This window comes from Arxiozyma heterogenica, assembly GCF_036370985.1.
Source record: "Arxiozyma heterogenica strain weizmannii chromosome Unknown scaffold_18, whole genome shotgun sequence".
NCBI lineage: Eukaryota > Fungi > Ascomycota > Saccharomycetes > Saccharomycetales > Saccharomycetaceae > Arxiozyma > Arxiozyma heterogenica.
In genome coordinates this window covers 102583-117325 of record NW_027042671.1, presented here as the reverse complement: position 1 = coordinate 117325, position 14743 = coordinate 102583, and the positions used below count along the sequence as shown (strand labels likewise).

Below are 14743 nucleotides of genomic sequence, written 5' to 3'. Positions count from 1 at the left end.
TTATTTTATTTTTTTCTTTTTACTTTTAGATACTTTATAACATTGCATTCTTAGAAGGTTTTAGAATTAGTTATTCAATAGAGGACAATATACTGATTATCGAAAAAAAATTCTATGTATTGTGATTCCTCAAAAGAAAAAAAAATACCTCTTTTCTTTTTTTCTGTATTCTGTCACTCTTTTTGTTAACATTATTTTTTAATCTCTTTCCAAACCAGGAAACATAAAAATTACCTCAAATATAGAAGGTAAGTAAAAAAAAAAAAAAAGAAAAAAGGAAAAAAAAATAAGAAGAAAGATGAAATAAAAATGATATCTTGCTTGATACAAGCAACTCAAAAACCTTATTCAAGAATACATAGATGTTTACATAAATAAAAACCCTAAAAGTTAATATGACCCTATCTTTGTAATCAAGTACTATCAGAAACCACAAAAGTCAATTTCTTGAAGAAATTTTTGTAGGTTATATACATCTTTATTTAGTATATAAGAAGTTCAGGTCACGTATAGAGTGATTACACAACTCACAATTTTCCTCTGAGAGTATTTAGTCAATCTATCAAACTGCATGTATTTCTGAATACTCTTGTATCTCAATTATAAGTGCTACAATTATTTCAAATTATGCCAGATTGTTTCATTGAATGTGTGTACAATCATAAACTAAACTTTGAGCATGCTAGTTTCTCAGTACTTTCCATAATGAATGTTTTCTTGCTACTTTTAACTGCATTTGTCTTTTTTTTTGGAAGCTGCATAAACAGATGTCATTTTTTGCAGTCATTTTTCTGAGTGCAGAGATGTTCAAGACATAAGAAAAAAAACAAGGTGCCATTGATTACCAATTTATGTCCTTTTTCTATGTTGAGCAGTCTATTATTTTATTTTATCTATTCATCTATTCATTCATTCATTCATTTATTTATTTTCAATAGATGTCAAAAGATAAGACAACAAAAACAAAAGAAACGACATTTTAAGCTAATGTGAAATAAAACAATGAAAAGAAAAGACAAAGAAGAGAGATGCTCAACAAACCAAAGAAAGACAAAACAAAACAAAGCAAATTTGAATTAAAAAAAAGAAAAAAAGAATAAAAGAAGAATATTTTGCAACAAAAAAAAAACAAAACAAAAATAGAAAAAAGTGTGTAATATTCAATTATTAAGTTCATTTGCATAAAAGAAAAAAAAATACATAATAATTTTAGTTTAACAATATATATCGTTTCTTTTTTTCTATGACTTCTTCTGTTTTTTTTTATTTTTGAATTTTTTTGAACAATCATTAAGTTTTTTAAGCCGTTCTTAAAATCACTGAAAATCCCTTTGTGTGTGTTTTTTTCTTCATTTCGTTCTAATATGTTTTGTTTTGTTTTGTTTTGTTTTGTTTTGTTTTTGTCTTTTTCTTTTCTTTTTTTTATATCTACAAAAAGAAAAGAAGGAAAAAAATTTTTTTTTCTCTCTTTTTTATTTTTTTAATGACGGTATTTCGGTGTTATTTGTAATAAATTATGGAAATTAAAATCCTTTCCCATTATTCTTATCTCATTATCTCTATCTAATCAAAGTCTTCGTCACTTCAAAGAATGACCATCGCATATATATACAAATTCTCATCGTGTTTCAGTTGACTGCAACTTTTTTTCTTCACATTGTCTTGTCATTCCCACTGGCTGTGAACATACATCCATACGCACACGTTCGATTGTATATATATATATAGATTTGAATACACCTGTTCCAGGTATACATTAGTTGATAGTAACTAGACGTTATTCATGCATGCCTCTCTCCTATCCATTTTATTGTTTTATCTTGATTCAATCCAATAAGTAAGGCATATACGTTAACTTTATTTTATTTTATTTTTCTTTTTCTTTTTTTGATGACAAGACGATAAAAACTATATCTTATATTGATTTCACCATATTCATTATAATAACAGAAAACCATTAGATTAAATTTCTTTAAACAAAATAAAGTATAATAAAACAACTAACAAAACTTATCTATTCTTACCGTTACATAACAAACGAAAGAAAGAAAGAACAAAAAAAAATTAATTACTATAGAGATAGATAGACACTTACCTTTATTCAAAAAAAAATTTTTTAATTTTGCATTTTTATTCAATCTATTATTCTTTTAACATTGCATCATATTCCATTACTTCTTCCTTTTTTTTTTTTAAAAAAAAAGATAAAAACAAAAAAAAAACAACTTTTATTAGTATCAAAACCAAAACTATAAATAATAAACTTTTTCTTTTTTGCCAACCCACATATTTTCAAATTTGCCAATTCATTATAAATGATATATCAACATGAAAACACCGCCGAATTTATATGATATTTTGTCTGAGTTAAATTATATTGAACCAGATAGGATTCATAATTATAACAGGAATATTATTACCAACTATAATATGAACAACGATATGTATCACTCCTTAGAGAAAATAGATCCACCACAGATTAATGATCTACCAGACTTCACAAAGGATAATAACAGCAACATAATAAACGACTACCCTTACACATTAAAAGAGTTCAATAAATTTTTAATTAAAACACACTGTGAGGAGAATTTAGAGTTTTTCATAATGACAAAACAATTCTTACTGTACGATGATAAGAAATCTTTAAGATCGAATTCTATCGTGTCTACCATATCATCAAACATGTATTCAACTTTCAATTTGGAATTGTGGGACGATCAGATTTATAATATTTTCATCAAAGTCGATTCTCCTAAGGAATGTAACTTACCACAATATATTAGAGGTTTGTTTGATGATTGTCATAGACGAGAAATCCCACCTAAACAAATTTATATTATTCAAGCCATCCAGCATATCTTGGGACTACTCTTAGATGCATATACTAGATTTATTCAATATATTCAACAAACAACACCTGAGGAATGGGAAAGAAGGAAATTGCTCCTAGAGAATGCAATAGAGACTACAACCACTAAAACCACCACTAATACAACTAATTCTAGTGTTGATACTACTACTGCTACCACTACCAAGACAAAGAGAAACGAAAATAAAGTCTCTAACAACATTAGTTGGAAACCATCAAATAAACACATGAAAAGCTTATCTAAGAAGAAAAATATTGATTCTACTACATCTGCTCATCCTAAAACGTGTAATAATTTAAAGGAAAAAAACGTACTGATTCTAACAGCAAGAGAGTCTACACGAGACTCAAATATTTCAATTTTACTAAAAAGCAGAAAGTTTTTCAGTAAGATTAAGAAAACAATCCAAATATAGTAGCTAGCGGTCTGTGGCAATGGCAGTAGCACAAGAAGACAATTCTTTTATTTCCTTCTTCTCTACACACCATTGTTTCTTCCTTCTTTCATCTCTTCATACTTTTTCTTTCATTTTTTTTTTTTCATTTAAAAAAAAAAACTTTGATCGAAAGCTAACTCCCCACAGCGTCATTATTTTTCATAACTATTTCCAAAGATGATTGCTTTAATTTATATTATTGAAATCATCCTATTCTGCATATATAAATAATTTTACTTCATATATTTTCCTTTTTTTTTTTCTTTTATAAAATATTTGCATGCACATAAATAATATATTTAAATAATACAATTATCATTAATTATGTTATCATAACCCAATCAAACCCTCATATATCCCTCATATATGTTCTTAATTTTTATATAATTTGTCGGATGTTGGAAGATATATATTTACATCCAGAAAAATGTATATGTGTGAGACTCGTGCCAAATGATTCTCTTCTTAAGTTTTACATTCGATGAAGAATCGTCTACCCTCTTCCCTTCCTTCTTCAACAAGGAAAAAGAGAACAAAAAAAAAAAAAGAGATGACACAAGAAAAAAAAATACCAAAGGCACGATATGTTTTATCCAACGACTATGTTATTCGAACATCGAATCTTCAAAGACCAAAATTAATAATAGAGTTAAAAAAACCTGGTTTATCTGATCCCTGACTCGAACTCCCTTTTATGGAACCAATCTTTTATATTAAGTATTCAAGAATCCTTTATTATTATGAAAAACAGAATCTAAAAAGCAACAACAACAAAAACCTACAAAGAAGGAAGACAAAAGCTTATAATATTGCGAACAGAAAACTGACAGCATTATTTCTGCAATTATATCTTTATTTTACTGACTTTGCAATCTGTTTTGTTCAATACGCCCATTTTCAACTAATATTCTGAATTCTTCCCTTTGCTTTATTTCCTCCACAATCCTCTTTCTTAGATAATTATTATCTTTATTCATCTTCCTTTTGAAATTCCCTAATTCTTATCTATCATAAATCTCTTTTGATTTCTATTTTGAAGAAATCTGATTAAACCAACCAATTCATATCGTTTTACCCCCCCCCCTTTTTTTTTTTCTTTCTTTCTTTTTCTTCATTTGTTTTACCTGCCTTCCTTTATTGCATACATATACAGATATAACCTACTTATATATCCAACTTATAGATTATTCTAATATTAATAAAAAAAAAATAAAACGTTTTTAACCATTGCATTTTTTCTTCTCTCTCCTTTTAATCATGAAAAGATCTAATTTAATTGTATCAAAATTATCCAGTTCTATTAGAATCATCCACAGTACTACTCCAAAATACACAAATACTATAAATACAAACACTGGTACTAGAACGTTGCAACAAAATATGCCTTATAAAAATATGCTAAAAGATCCATACACCAAATATAAACCATATATAGCTATAAACTTGCCAAATAGAACATGGCCAGATAAACGAATAACAAAGGCTCCAAGATGGTTGTCTACGGACTTAAGGGATGGAAACCAATCATTACCTGATCCAATGAATATGGAACAAAAAAAAGAATATTTCCATAAATTGATTGAAATTGGATTTAAAGAAATTGAAGTGGCTTTCCCATCTGCATCTTTGACAGATTTCGAATTTACCAAATATGCTGTAGAGAATGCACCTGACGATGTCACAATTCAAGCTCTAGTACAATCAAGACCACATTTAATAGAAAGAACCATAGACGCTTTGAAAGGTGCTAAACAGGCTACAGTACACACATACCTAGCTACTAGTGATATGTTTAGAAATATTGTATTTCAAATGTCTCAGGAACAAGCTATAGAGAAAGCTGTGGAAACCACTAAACTAGTACGAAGCATGACTAAAGATGATCCCAACCAACAAAATACTCTCTGGTCATATGAATTTTCTCCTGAATGTTTCAGTGATACCCCAGTGGATTTTTCTGTCAAAATTTGTAATGCTGTTTTAGATGCATGGGAACCAACTGAAGATAATCCAATCATTTTTAATCTACCTGCCACAGTAGAAGTTTCCACTCCAAATGTCTACGCTGACCAAATAGAATATTTCGCAACCCATATCAAAGATAGGAATAAAGTTTGTATATCTACACATACACATAACGATAGAGGTTGTTCTGTAGCTGCCACTGAACTGGCTTTAATGGCGGGTGCAGATCGTGTCGAAGGTTGTATCTTTGATAATGGTGAAAGAACTGGGAATGTGGACCTAGTGACTGTAGCATTAAATATGTATATTCAAGGTGTTGCTCCCAATTTAGATCTTTCAAATATTAATTCCTTAATAGAAGTGGTTGAACGTTGTAATAAAATTCCAATCCCACAAAGAGCCCCATATGGTGGTGATTTAGTATTCTGTGCATTTTCTGGATCTCATCAGGATGCGATCAAGAAAGGTTTTGCGCTACAGAAGAAAAGAAGGCGTGATGGTGACCATTACTGGAGAATTCCTTATTTACCATTGGATCCAAAAGATGTAGGTAGAGATTATGAAGCTATTATCAGAGTCAACTCACAATCTGGAAAAGGTGGAGCAGCATGGGTTATTTTAAGAGCTTTAGGTTTGGATCTACCAAGATTGATGCAAATTGAGTTTTCAACTATAGTACAAGAAAAGGCAGATTCCACTGGAGAAGAATTGCAAGCTACTGAAATCACCAAGTTGTTTAAAGACACATACAATTACAATAATGAGGCTCATAGATATATTTCTTTACTAGACTATGATGTCAAAAAACTGAACAGCGAACGTAGAATTCTTACTGGACAAGTAGAAATCAATGATAAAGTAATTTCTATTGAAGGTGAAGGTAATGGTCCTATTTCATCTTTGGTCAATGCTTTGTCTAATTTATTTAATGTTCATTTGAGTGTAGAGAATTACAGTGAACATTCCTTAGGGTCTGGTTCCTCTACACAAGCCGCATCCTATATTCAACTAAAATACAGACGTAATGAAGATGATGAACACGTCTTTTCTTGGGGTGTTGGTGTATCAGAGGATGTTAGCGATTCTTCTGTTCAAGCCATATTTGCTACTATTAATAACATTATTCATAAAGGTGATATCAAACTGCCAAGTTAAACTTAAAATTTTTTTTTGAATAATGAAATAAAAAATGATATAAGAATATATTGTAGGAAGAATGTAATGTATCGTTCAAAATAAAAAAAAAAAAGAAAGTTAATTCCATAGATTTATATATAATTGCACATAAATATATATACTACGTATCACTTATGATCTAATTGTTTATAGTACTAATTTCTATAACTTAATTGGAATTTCTCTATATATATTTTTCAAATTCCCCTTTGACATATTTTTTTTCCTTTATTGACAGAAAAATTAAACTATGTTCATTTGAAATGGGCACAGAAAAATTCATGATATAACAAAAATTAAAACTGATAAAGAAAACACATAGAAAAAAAGGATTAAGTACAAAAATAATGCATAATAAGTTATATTGCCTGGTGAGTATTAACAAATAAAGTAATAAACCACAATCACTTGTCTAACTGTTTAGGGCTATTCATATTTATTTACCTTTTTAGCTTCTTGGCTTAACATTTGGATATTGCCAATTGACAAATAATGAAGCTTCTCCTATCAGATAATCCAGAAAGGAGAATTGGTATTCTTTCGAATGAATATGCTTTAATATTTAAAGCAGTCCATAACCATAAATCCAACAAATTAAAAGATAAACCATATTGTGCTATTGAACTGGTAAATAAAAATATTATAGATTCTCAACATTTTATCGAACTATCTACTAAGGAAATACATGGTTTTATTGGCCTTATTGAAGTGGATGGCTTGATATTTATTGGTGCCATTACTGGTAAATCAAGAGTGGCATCTCCTATCCCGAAGGAAAATGTTAATAAGATTCACTCTGTGGATTTTTTCTGTTTGAACGACTCAACCTGGGATTTCTTTGAATTAGATTCTTCTGGCTACCCAATTTTATCAGATCCATACGACTCCAACTCAAATAGTTTTGACCAACAGTATAGTAGCAGTAATCTCACATTGCCAAAACATCCATGTTTTGAATTAAAAAAATTACTTTCAAATGGTTCCTTTTACTATAGTTCTGACTTTGATTTAACATCTACTTTACAGAATAGAGGAGTGGGTACTCATTCCTTAAGCTCAGATAACTATGAAGATGAATATATGTGGAATTCCTTTTTAATGCAAGAAATTATTACTTATAGGGATAGACTAGATAATCATGCAAAGCAAATATTAGATGATGAAGGATTTTTAACTACTGTTATTAGAGGGTTTGCCGAGACATTTGTAACCTATATTAAAGACACTAAAGTTGCATTAACAGTTATATGTAAACAAAGCTGGAAAAGAGCGGGAACTAGATTTAATGCTCGTGGTGTTGATGATGATAGTAATGTTGCTAATTTTGTAGAGACTGAATTTATAATGTATTCCAAAAATATCTGTTTTTCCTTTAGTCAAATTAGAGGTAGTATTCCTGTTTTTTGGGAACAAGATACATCTTTGTTAAATCCCAAAGTTCAAATTACAAGATCCATTGAAGCTACACAACCCGTTTTAGACAAGCATTTCCTAAAACTCATAAAGAAATATGGTTCCGTTCATGTTGTCAACTTGCTTTCAACTAAATCTTCTGAGATTGAATTATCACAAAGATATAAAGAGCACATTACTTGTTCCAAAAAGATCCATTTAAATGAAAATGTTTATTATACACCTTTTGATTTTCATCGCGAAACATCTCAAGAGGGTTTTTCTGCAGTTTTTAGATTGATACCCAAAATCATGGACGCTATTTTGAGACAGGGTTATTTTGCCTACAATATTCAAGAAAAGAAAGTTTTATCTGAACAACATGGAATATTTAGAACCAATTGTTTGGATTGTTTAGACAGAACAAACTTAGTTCAGCAGGTGATCTCGTTAGCCGCATTTAAATCCTTTCTACAAGATTACAAACTTATACCAGAAAATACCTACATTGATGAAGAAGATTTCGTGAATATACATAACACATTATGGGCTGATCATGGTGATATGATCTCCCAAATTTATACTGGTACGAATGCTTTAAAATCTTCTTTTTCAAGAAAAGGGAAAATGTCCTTAGCTGGTGCTTTATCTGATGCAACGAAATCTGTTAGTAGAATGTATATAAACAATTTCATGGACAAGGGAAAACAACAGAATATCGATACTTTATTAGGTAGATTACCTCATCAAGTTCCGGTACAATTATATGATCCAGTTAATGAATATGTAACATCAGAATTAGAAAGAATGTCAGAAAAATTCACTTCCTACTCTGTTATTAATCTATTTGTAGGAACTTTTAATGCCAACGGGAATACACGGAAACTGGATTTATCAAAATGGCTGTACCCTATTGGGGAAAAATTTAAGCCAGATATAGTTGTTTTGGGTTTACAAGAAGTCATAGAATTAACTGCTGGTTCTATCTTGAACGCAGACTATTCTAAAAGATCCTTTTGGGAGAATATGGTTAGCGAATGCTTAAATCAATATAATGATAAATACATCCTTTTAAGAGTAGAACAAGTTACATCCATGCTAATAGTATTTTTTGTTAAGTCCGATAAAGCTAAATATGTTAAACAGGTGGAAGGTGCAAGTAAAAAAACTGGATTTGGCGGGATGGCAGGAAATAAAGGTGCGGTAGCTATTAGATTCAAATTTGCACAAACATCATTTTGCTTTGTAAACGTACATTTCGCTGCAGGCATTAATAATATAGAAGATCGTAGAAATGATTATGAGAATATTCAAAGAGGTATTTTATTCACCAGATCAAATACTATTAATAATCATGATTCTATATTTTGGTTGGGTGATACAAATTTTAGATTAAATTTACCCAATGATGATGTAAGAAGAGAATTGAATAATAAGACTGAAGGCTATTTATCTAGATTATTACGTTATGATCAATTGATTCAGGAGATGAAAGGTGGTAGAATCCTCAAAGATTTTGTTGAGCCAGAAATTAAATTCAGACCCACATATAAATTTGATAATGGAACAGGAAGATATGATTCTTCAGAAAAAGCAAGAACTCCATCTTGGACTGACAGGATCGTTTATAAAGGCCAAAATATCCAGCCATTAGCTTATTCTGATGTACAATTATTAATCAGTGATCACAAACCTGTCTTTGGCGCATATAAAGCTAAAGTAAAACATGTCGATGAAACGAAAAAAATTGAATTAACTCAGCAATTATTTGAAAATTATAAAAAAATGCATCCTAATGAAACTAGTACAATAACTTCTCAACTTCTTAATTTAGGGTTAGAAGATAGCCAAGAAAATCCTCCATCTATGAACACCTCATTATCAGATTTAAGTTTTTTAAATATGCCAAACAATAACAGTAATGACATTAATGGAAATTCTTCGACAAGATTGACGTTAGACCCATCAAGAACAACAAGTCTAGTTGCATCGGCAACTGCTTCTTCTTCATCAGCATCAATAGCATCATCTTTATCACCCCCTGTAATGCAACCAAAGAAAGAAAGTAATGATAAAATGACAAAACTCGAGTCTATTGCAACAAATCCAAGTGGATCTATGACAAAACCAATATTACGTCCTCCTCCACCGCCAATTTTATCTATGAATAAAACTGTATCATCTCCAATGCAATCCGCTTCTAATAATAAAATACCTACTGCGGTTAGATCTTTAGAAAGTGGAGTAACTAATATTAAAACAAATAGACTAACAAGACCTTCACCACCACCAACAACTATTACTCCATCTATTAATGATAGCCACGGTATTACCCATGATATGCACAAAAGTGTAACTTCTTTACCTGCCACTAATAAAGTGATACATGAACCACCTGGATTTGATAGTAATATTATTTTGATACCAAAAAATAGATCATCTACCCCTACATCAGTTACTACCAACTCTAATACAAATTCATCTTCTAGTAATAAGAATGATGAAAATATTGCTGCTAATAGCAATATAAATAACGTGGTAGTGAAGGAATCTAACCAAGTACCTATAACAGATAACAACACCAACAATGATTTAACACAAAATAATAATAATTCAAAGGATTCTATACATAGATTATCTTTAAATTCATGGCAACCACTAACACCAAAATAGGTTTAATGAACCTCTGAGATCATGTTTTACAAAACCTGTTTCATGGAAGCATAATGAAAGTTACCAGACACATATTGAGAAGTAAAAGAACAAAGAAAAAAAAGTAAAAAGAAAGTGTTTACAAATATTGTATGCACAATTGTATATATTTAGGTATATGTATAAGATCGCACAACTACATATATATAATTATAAATTATACTAAGATGAACTCTTAGATAATTCATACTAGTTTTTATGTATTTTTCATACTCAGGAGATAAAAAATTCACAATATCATCACAAGAAAATCAACCAATATTATAATATTAAAAAAATTCCACAATTATAATTTATCTTGCTCCGGCTAAATTTAATCTAAATATTTGTTTAATACCGCTACATGCCTTTGCCCATCAATTCTATTCCTTTTAATTCTATAAAGTATATCTCTTTTCCTGGCATAATTAACTTGAACCCATTCTTTCCTTTATTTTGTCTTGTAATTCAACTATTTGTTTATCAATTTCAGCAATGCCTTTTCTGATTCGATATATTTCTTCTTGTTCCAGTTGTTTAGAAAATACATTATCTTTAGTTTTATTTGAAGGTAATAAGTTACCAGGTCTCGACATCAAGATTTGAAAGAAGTTTTCATGAGGTTCATTAAACACAATTTCATCAAAGAAAACTGATTTTATAATAGTCTCTCCAGCTTCATTAATCTCCACACTATCTGATATTGGTTGATTATCATATGGGTGTAACCTTAATCGATGATACAGATTTAACATTTTTTCATTTGCTTCGTCAATAAAATGGATCTTAATATGCACATCAAATTCACCCCATCCAGTCTCTGTCAATTCAAAAGGAGGAGCTTCGATAACTCTTGTATGGTTAGGATATGTTTCATGTAATTTAAAGACAACTTTTTTGATATAATACGAGATATCCTCGCCTCTTGGATCTCTAACAAATATTGTCCATAGATGAGTATGCTCTGCTGGTGCGTTATTTGGTCTATTTAAACCTAATTTCTTGGCAGTATTGCCATATATAATAGGTCTACAGACAGATAATGTCTTGATTCTTTTACTACTAGGTTGAGCAGCCATGATTCTTCTAAAGGAGAAAGGGAAGGGGAGAATGGAAAATGAAGAAAGTAAAAATAATCAGGAAAGAGGTACAATGAATCCTCTTTAAAAATATTATATGTATAATGATTATTCTTTTTTAACACTAATGTAGCGGTATCAATGCTCAATACCAATTTACCTGATTTTCAACTACCTTCCGTCATAATTTAATCTACACAAATAACATAATTCATTCATTGTACATGCTCTTTAAATTTAGGGATTTTTTTTTCTTGATAATCGAAAATTTCAAGATACAGAAGATAACTAAATAAGAAATAGCAGATGATCAACAGATTTACAGAATATCTTAATGAAGAGTGGTTTTAGAAAAAAATATACAGACACATCTGGAAACCATCAGGTAGTAATAAAAAAAACCACTCTACCCTAGTTAATAATTCTTTGGTGCTGATTAATAGACATATACGTCATTAGATACTTGGAAAATGATGTTAAGAACAATTTATATTGCCAGACATGGTTACGATTCAGCATGGGATTCACACGAGGATACCACTGACAGTTTATTGATCCCTCCAACTGGTATACCAGGAGATACACCATTATCTTCACATGGTGTTTTACAATCCAAAGAGTTGGCACATTACCTATTGTCATTAGACACACAACCTGATTTAATCATATCATCGCCATATTATCGTTGTGTAGAAACAGCACATTATATTGCCAAATTGTTAGATATTCCGTTATATACTGACAAAGGTATTGGCCAATGGTTTGAGACGAGGGATGAAGTTACTAACTCAATTAGACCTACTTTTCTTAGTTCTGTTTTGTCAACTGATCAACACAATGATATAGATAAGAATAATGGTATTCACCCACCAAGTGACGTGACAACATTGAATAAATTGTTTAACAATTCAATTAAGACTACGTGGAAAGATTGTGTTGATCCGTATTTAAAGAACAGAGAGGAACATGATAAGATAAAAGGAGAGACAAAGGAGGAGCTACATAAAAGAACACAGACCTTTTTGCAATTGTTGGAGGAACATCTGGAAAAAGAAATGCCTGATGCAGAAAACATACTTCTGCTTACACATGCTCCAATAAAAATATCTTTAGGTTTAAATTTGTTAGGTTATCGAGATTTATTGGATGTAATTGATTGTAAACACAATTATGACTCTGTAACTATTAGAAGTGGATGTTGTTCGTTAGATAAATATGAATTAGATGATCTTGTGAATATAGATAATAGATCATCTAGTGATCTATCGCTTTTAGACTTTAAATGGAAAATTACGATGAATGGTAATACTGTGTTTTTAAGAAATGGTGAAGAAAAACCATGGTATTTTAAAAAAAGTCTAAACGATGATAGTAGTCAAAAGAGTGATAATAAGACCAACCTAAACAAAGAACAGGAGGAAGATAAAGAAAATACAGAGACTGTATATGTAAGTTTAGATTTAAATTCAGGATTCTATAAAGATAGATTGACCGTTGAAAAAAATGCTACCTTTCAATATTCTGGATTGAATCAAGATAAACCGTTAATTAGGATAGGTAATAAATTATATGAAGGTGACTGGAGAAAATTGGTTGGTACAGAATTAGCATTCCCCAATGAGGCCATATTACATAAAAGAAATAGAAATTCTATAAATAATAAGACTAAAAATAATAACATTCATGGTATTGGTAATCATACTAATGATGATGATGAGGAAGATGAAGATGAGAAACTAGAAGATGAAGAGAACAACAAAAAGAATATTGATGATGACAAGGCTATGAAGAATGATAGCGTTTACGATCGCAGTGATAAAGAACAAAAAGATAAAACTGAGTCTTCAGAGGATCAAGAACAAAGTATGGATGTTACAATGAACTACAGTACAAAAAGTGATGAATTTAGTGGATATAACTTAAATATTGATCCTGATAAACATGGTGAAATGATATATAGAATCAAAGATAGAATTGTTCTAACTGGATTACATCCTGTATGAACATCCATATATGTAACTATTCTACAAAGTTAAGTTAATTATACATTGCTTGTATAGATAAAAAAATAAACAATTTTACTGTGTGGGTACGTGTATGTTTATTCTTAACATTTGAATATCTTTATATCTCTAGTTATCTTTCTTCTTAAAGCACAAGCATTTTAGTAAAACAAAACAAAACAAAAAATAAAAATAAAAATATAACTAAATGCATTAATTATTAACAGGTATACGATTCATAGCAATGGTACCTGATGGTTACAACTTCATGATTCAACATTAACTGACCACAAAAAGAAGAAGTAATAATAAAAAAAAAAACGTTTTTGCCATAGAGCCTTGTTAAAAAGTACCTGGAAGAATCAATAAAAATGAATTTTACCAACATGACTAGAGAATTAGCTAAGTATGATATCATATTAGGATCCTCATCTTCTAGAAGATATGACCTTTTAAAAGATTATCTAAATATTCATGACATAAAAGTGTTGAAGCCTTCTTTTGAAGAAGATTTGGATAAAAATTTGTATAAAGATGATCCATTAAAGTATGTTCATGACACATGCCGTTTAAAGGCCAAAAGTATCCTTGAGGAATACTACCCAGGAAGGTACAGTACGAAGGAACTTGGTGCAATTATAATATGTGCCGATACTATTGTTGTTGGTCCAGAGAATCAGATATATGAGAAGCCCATTACGCAGGAGAAACAATTAGAATATTTAACTAAGTTTTGTTATAGCTATGGAAAAAAATGTGTTGGTGATGAATCTGTGAAAGTTATTACATCTGTGGCTTTGATTAAGGATTGTAAAGATATAGGAGATAAGACGACTCTGGTTATTCATCAATTTGAAGAGATTACTAAGATTTATTTTGATCCTGATATCCCAATGGATATAATTAAAACATATGTTGACTCCAAAGATGGGTTACATGTAGCAGGTGGTTTCAAAATACAGGGATCTTCTGCAGTTTTAATAAAGGGGATAGAAGGTGATTATTATAACGTTGTTGGGTTACCTGTCAATAAAACGTACAAGACATTGTTACATCTTATAAACTAATGAGGTAGTTCCATCTATTTGAACAGATATCTCATTGTATACTATTTAATCTATATATATA

The 14743-nt window shown here is 30.0% G+C and overlaps 6 protein-coding genes across 6 annotated transcripts; 5 read left to right on the top strand and 1 right to left on the bottom strand.

Annotated features, from left to right (window-relative positions):
• Positions 1 to 2328: 2328 nt before the first annotated feature.
• Positions 2329 to 3288, top strand: RGS2 (GTPase-activating protein RGS2; the record flags this gene model as incomplete). Its single annotated transcript, XM_064858494.1, has 1 exon — positions 2329 to 3288. The coding sequence occupies one exon, from the start codon at positions 2329 to 2331 to the stop codon at positions 3286 to 3288; it is 960 nt and encodes a 319-aa protein (XP_064714317.1).
• A 1278-nt stretch (positions 3289 to 4566) lies between these two features.
• LEU9 (2-isopropylmalate synthase LEU9) lies at positions 4567 to 6429 on the top strand (the record flags this gene model as incomplete). The annotated part of the gene is made up of 1 exon (XM_064858493.1): positions 4567 to 6429. One exon carries the CDS (start codon positions 4567 to 4569, stop codon positions 6427 to 6429), a length of 1863 nt encoding a protein of 620 aa, XP_064714316.1.
• A 513-nt stretch (positions 6430 to 6942) lies between these two features.
• Positions 6943 to 10515, top strand: PWA37_001878 (uncharacterized protein; the record flags this gene model as incomplete). The annotated part of the gene is made up of 1 exon (XM_064858492.1): positions 6943 to 10515. The coding sequence occupies one exon, from the start codon at positions 6943 to 6945 to the stop codon at positions 10513 to 10515; it is 3573 nt and encodes a 1190-aa protein (XP_064714315.1).
• A 446-nt stretch (positions 10516 to 10961) lies between these two features.
• YAF9 (YEATS domain-containing protein YAF9) lies at positions 10962 to 11612 on the bottom strand (the record flags this gene model as incomplete). The annotated part of the gene is made up of 1 exon (XM_064858491.1): positions 10962 to 11612. One exon carries the CDS (start codon positions 11610 to 11612, stop codon positions 10962 to 10964), a length of 651 nt encoding a protein of 216 aa, XP_064714314.1.
• Positions 11613 to 12082: 470 nt separating this feature from the next.
• TFC7 (transcription factor TFIIIC subunit TFC7) lies at positions 12083 to 13615 on the top strand (the record flags this gene model as incomplete). Its single annotated transcript, XM_064858490.1, has 1 exon — positions 12083 to 13615. The coding sequence occupies one exon, from the start codon at positions 12083 to 12085 to the stop codon at positions 13613 to 13615; it is 1533 nt and encodes a 510-aa protein (XP_064714313.1).
• A 371-nt stretch (positions 13616 to 13986) lies between these two features.
• On the top strand, positions 13987 to 14682 carry PWA37_001875 (nucleotide diphosphatase; the record flags this gene model as incomplete). The annotated part of the gene is made up of 1 exon (XM_064858489.1): positions 13987 to 14682. The coding sequence occupies one exon, from the start codon at positions 13987 to 13989 to the stop codon at positions 14680 to 14682; it is 696 nt and encodes a 231-aa protein (XP_064714312.1).
• Between the last annotated feature and the right edge of the window lie 61 nt (positions 14683 to 14743).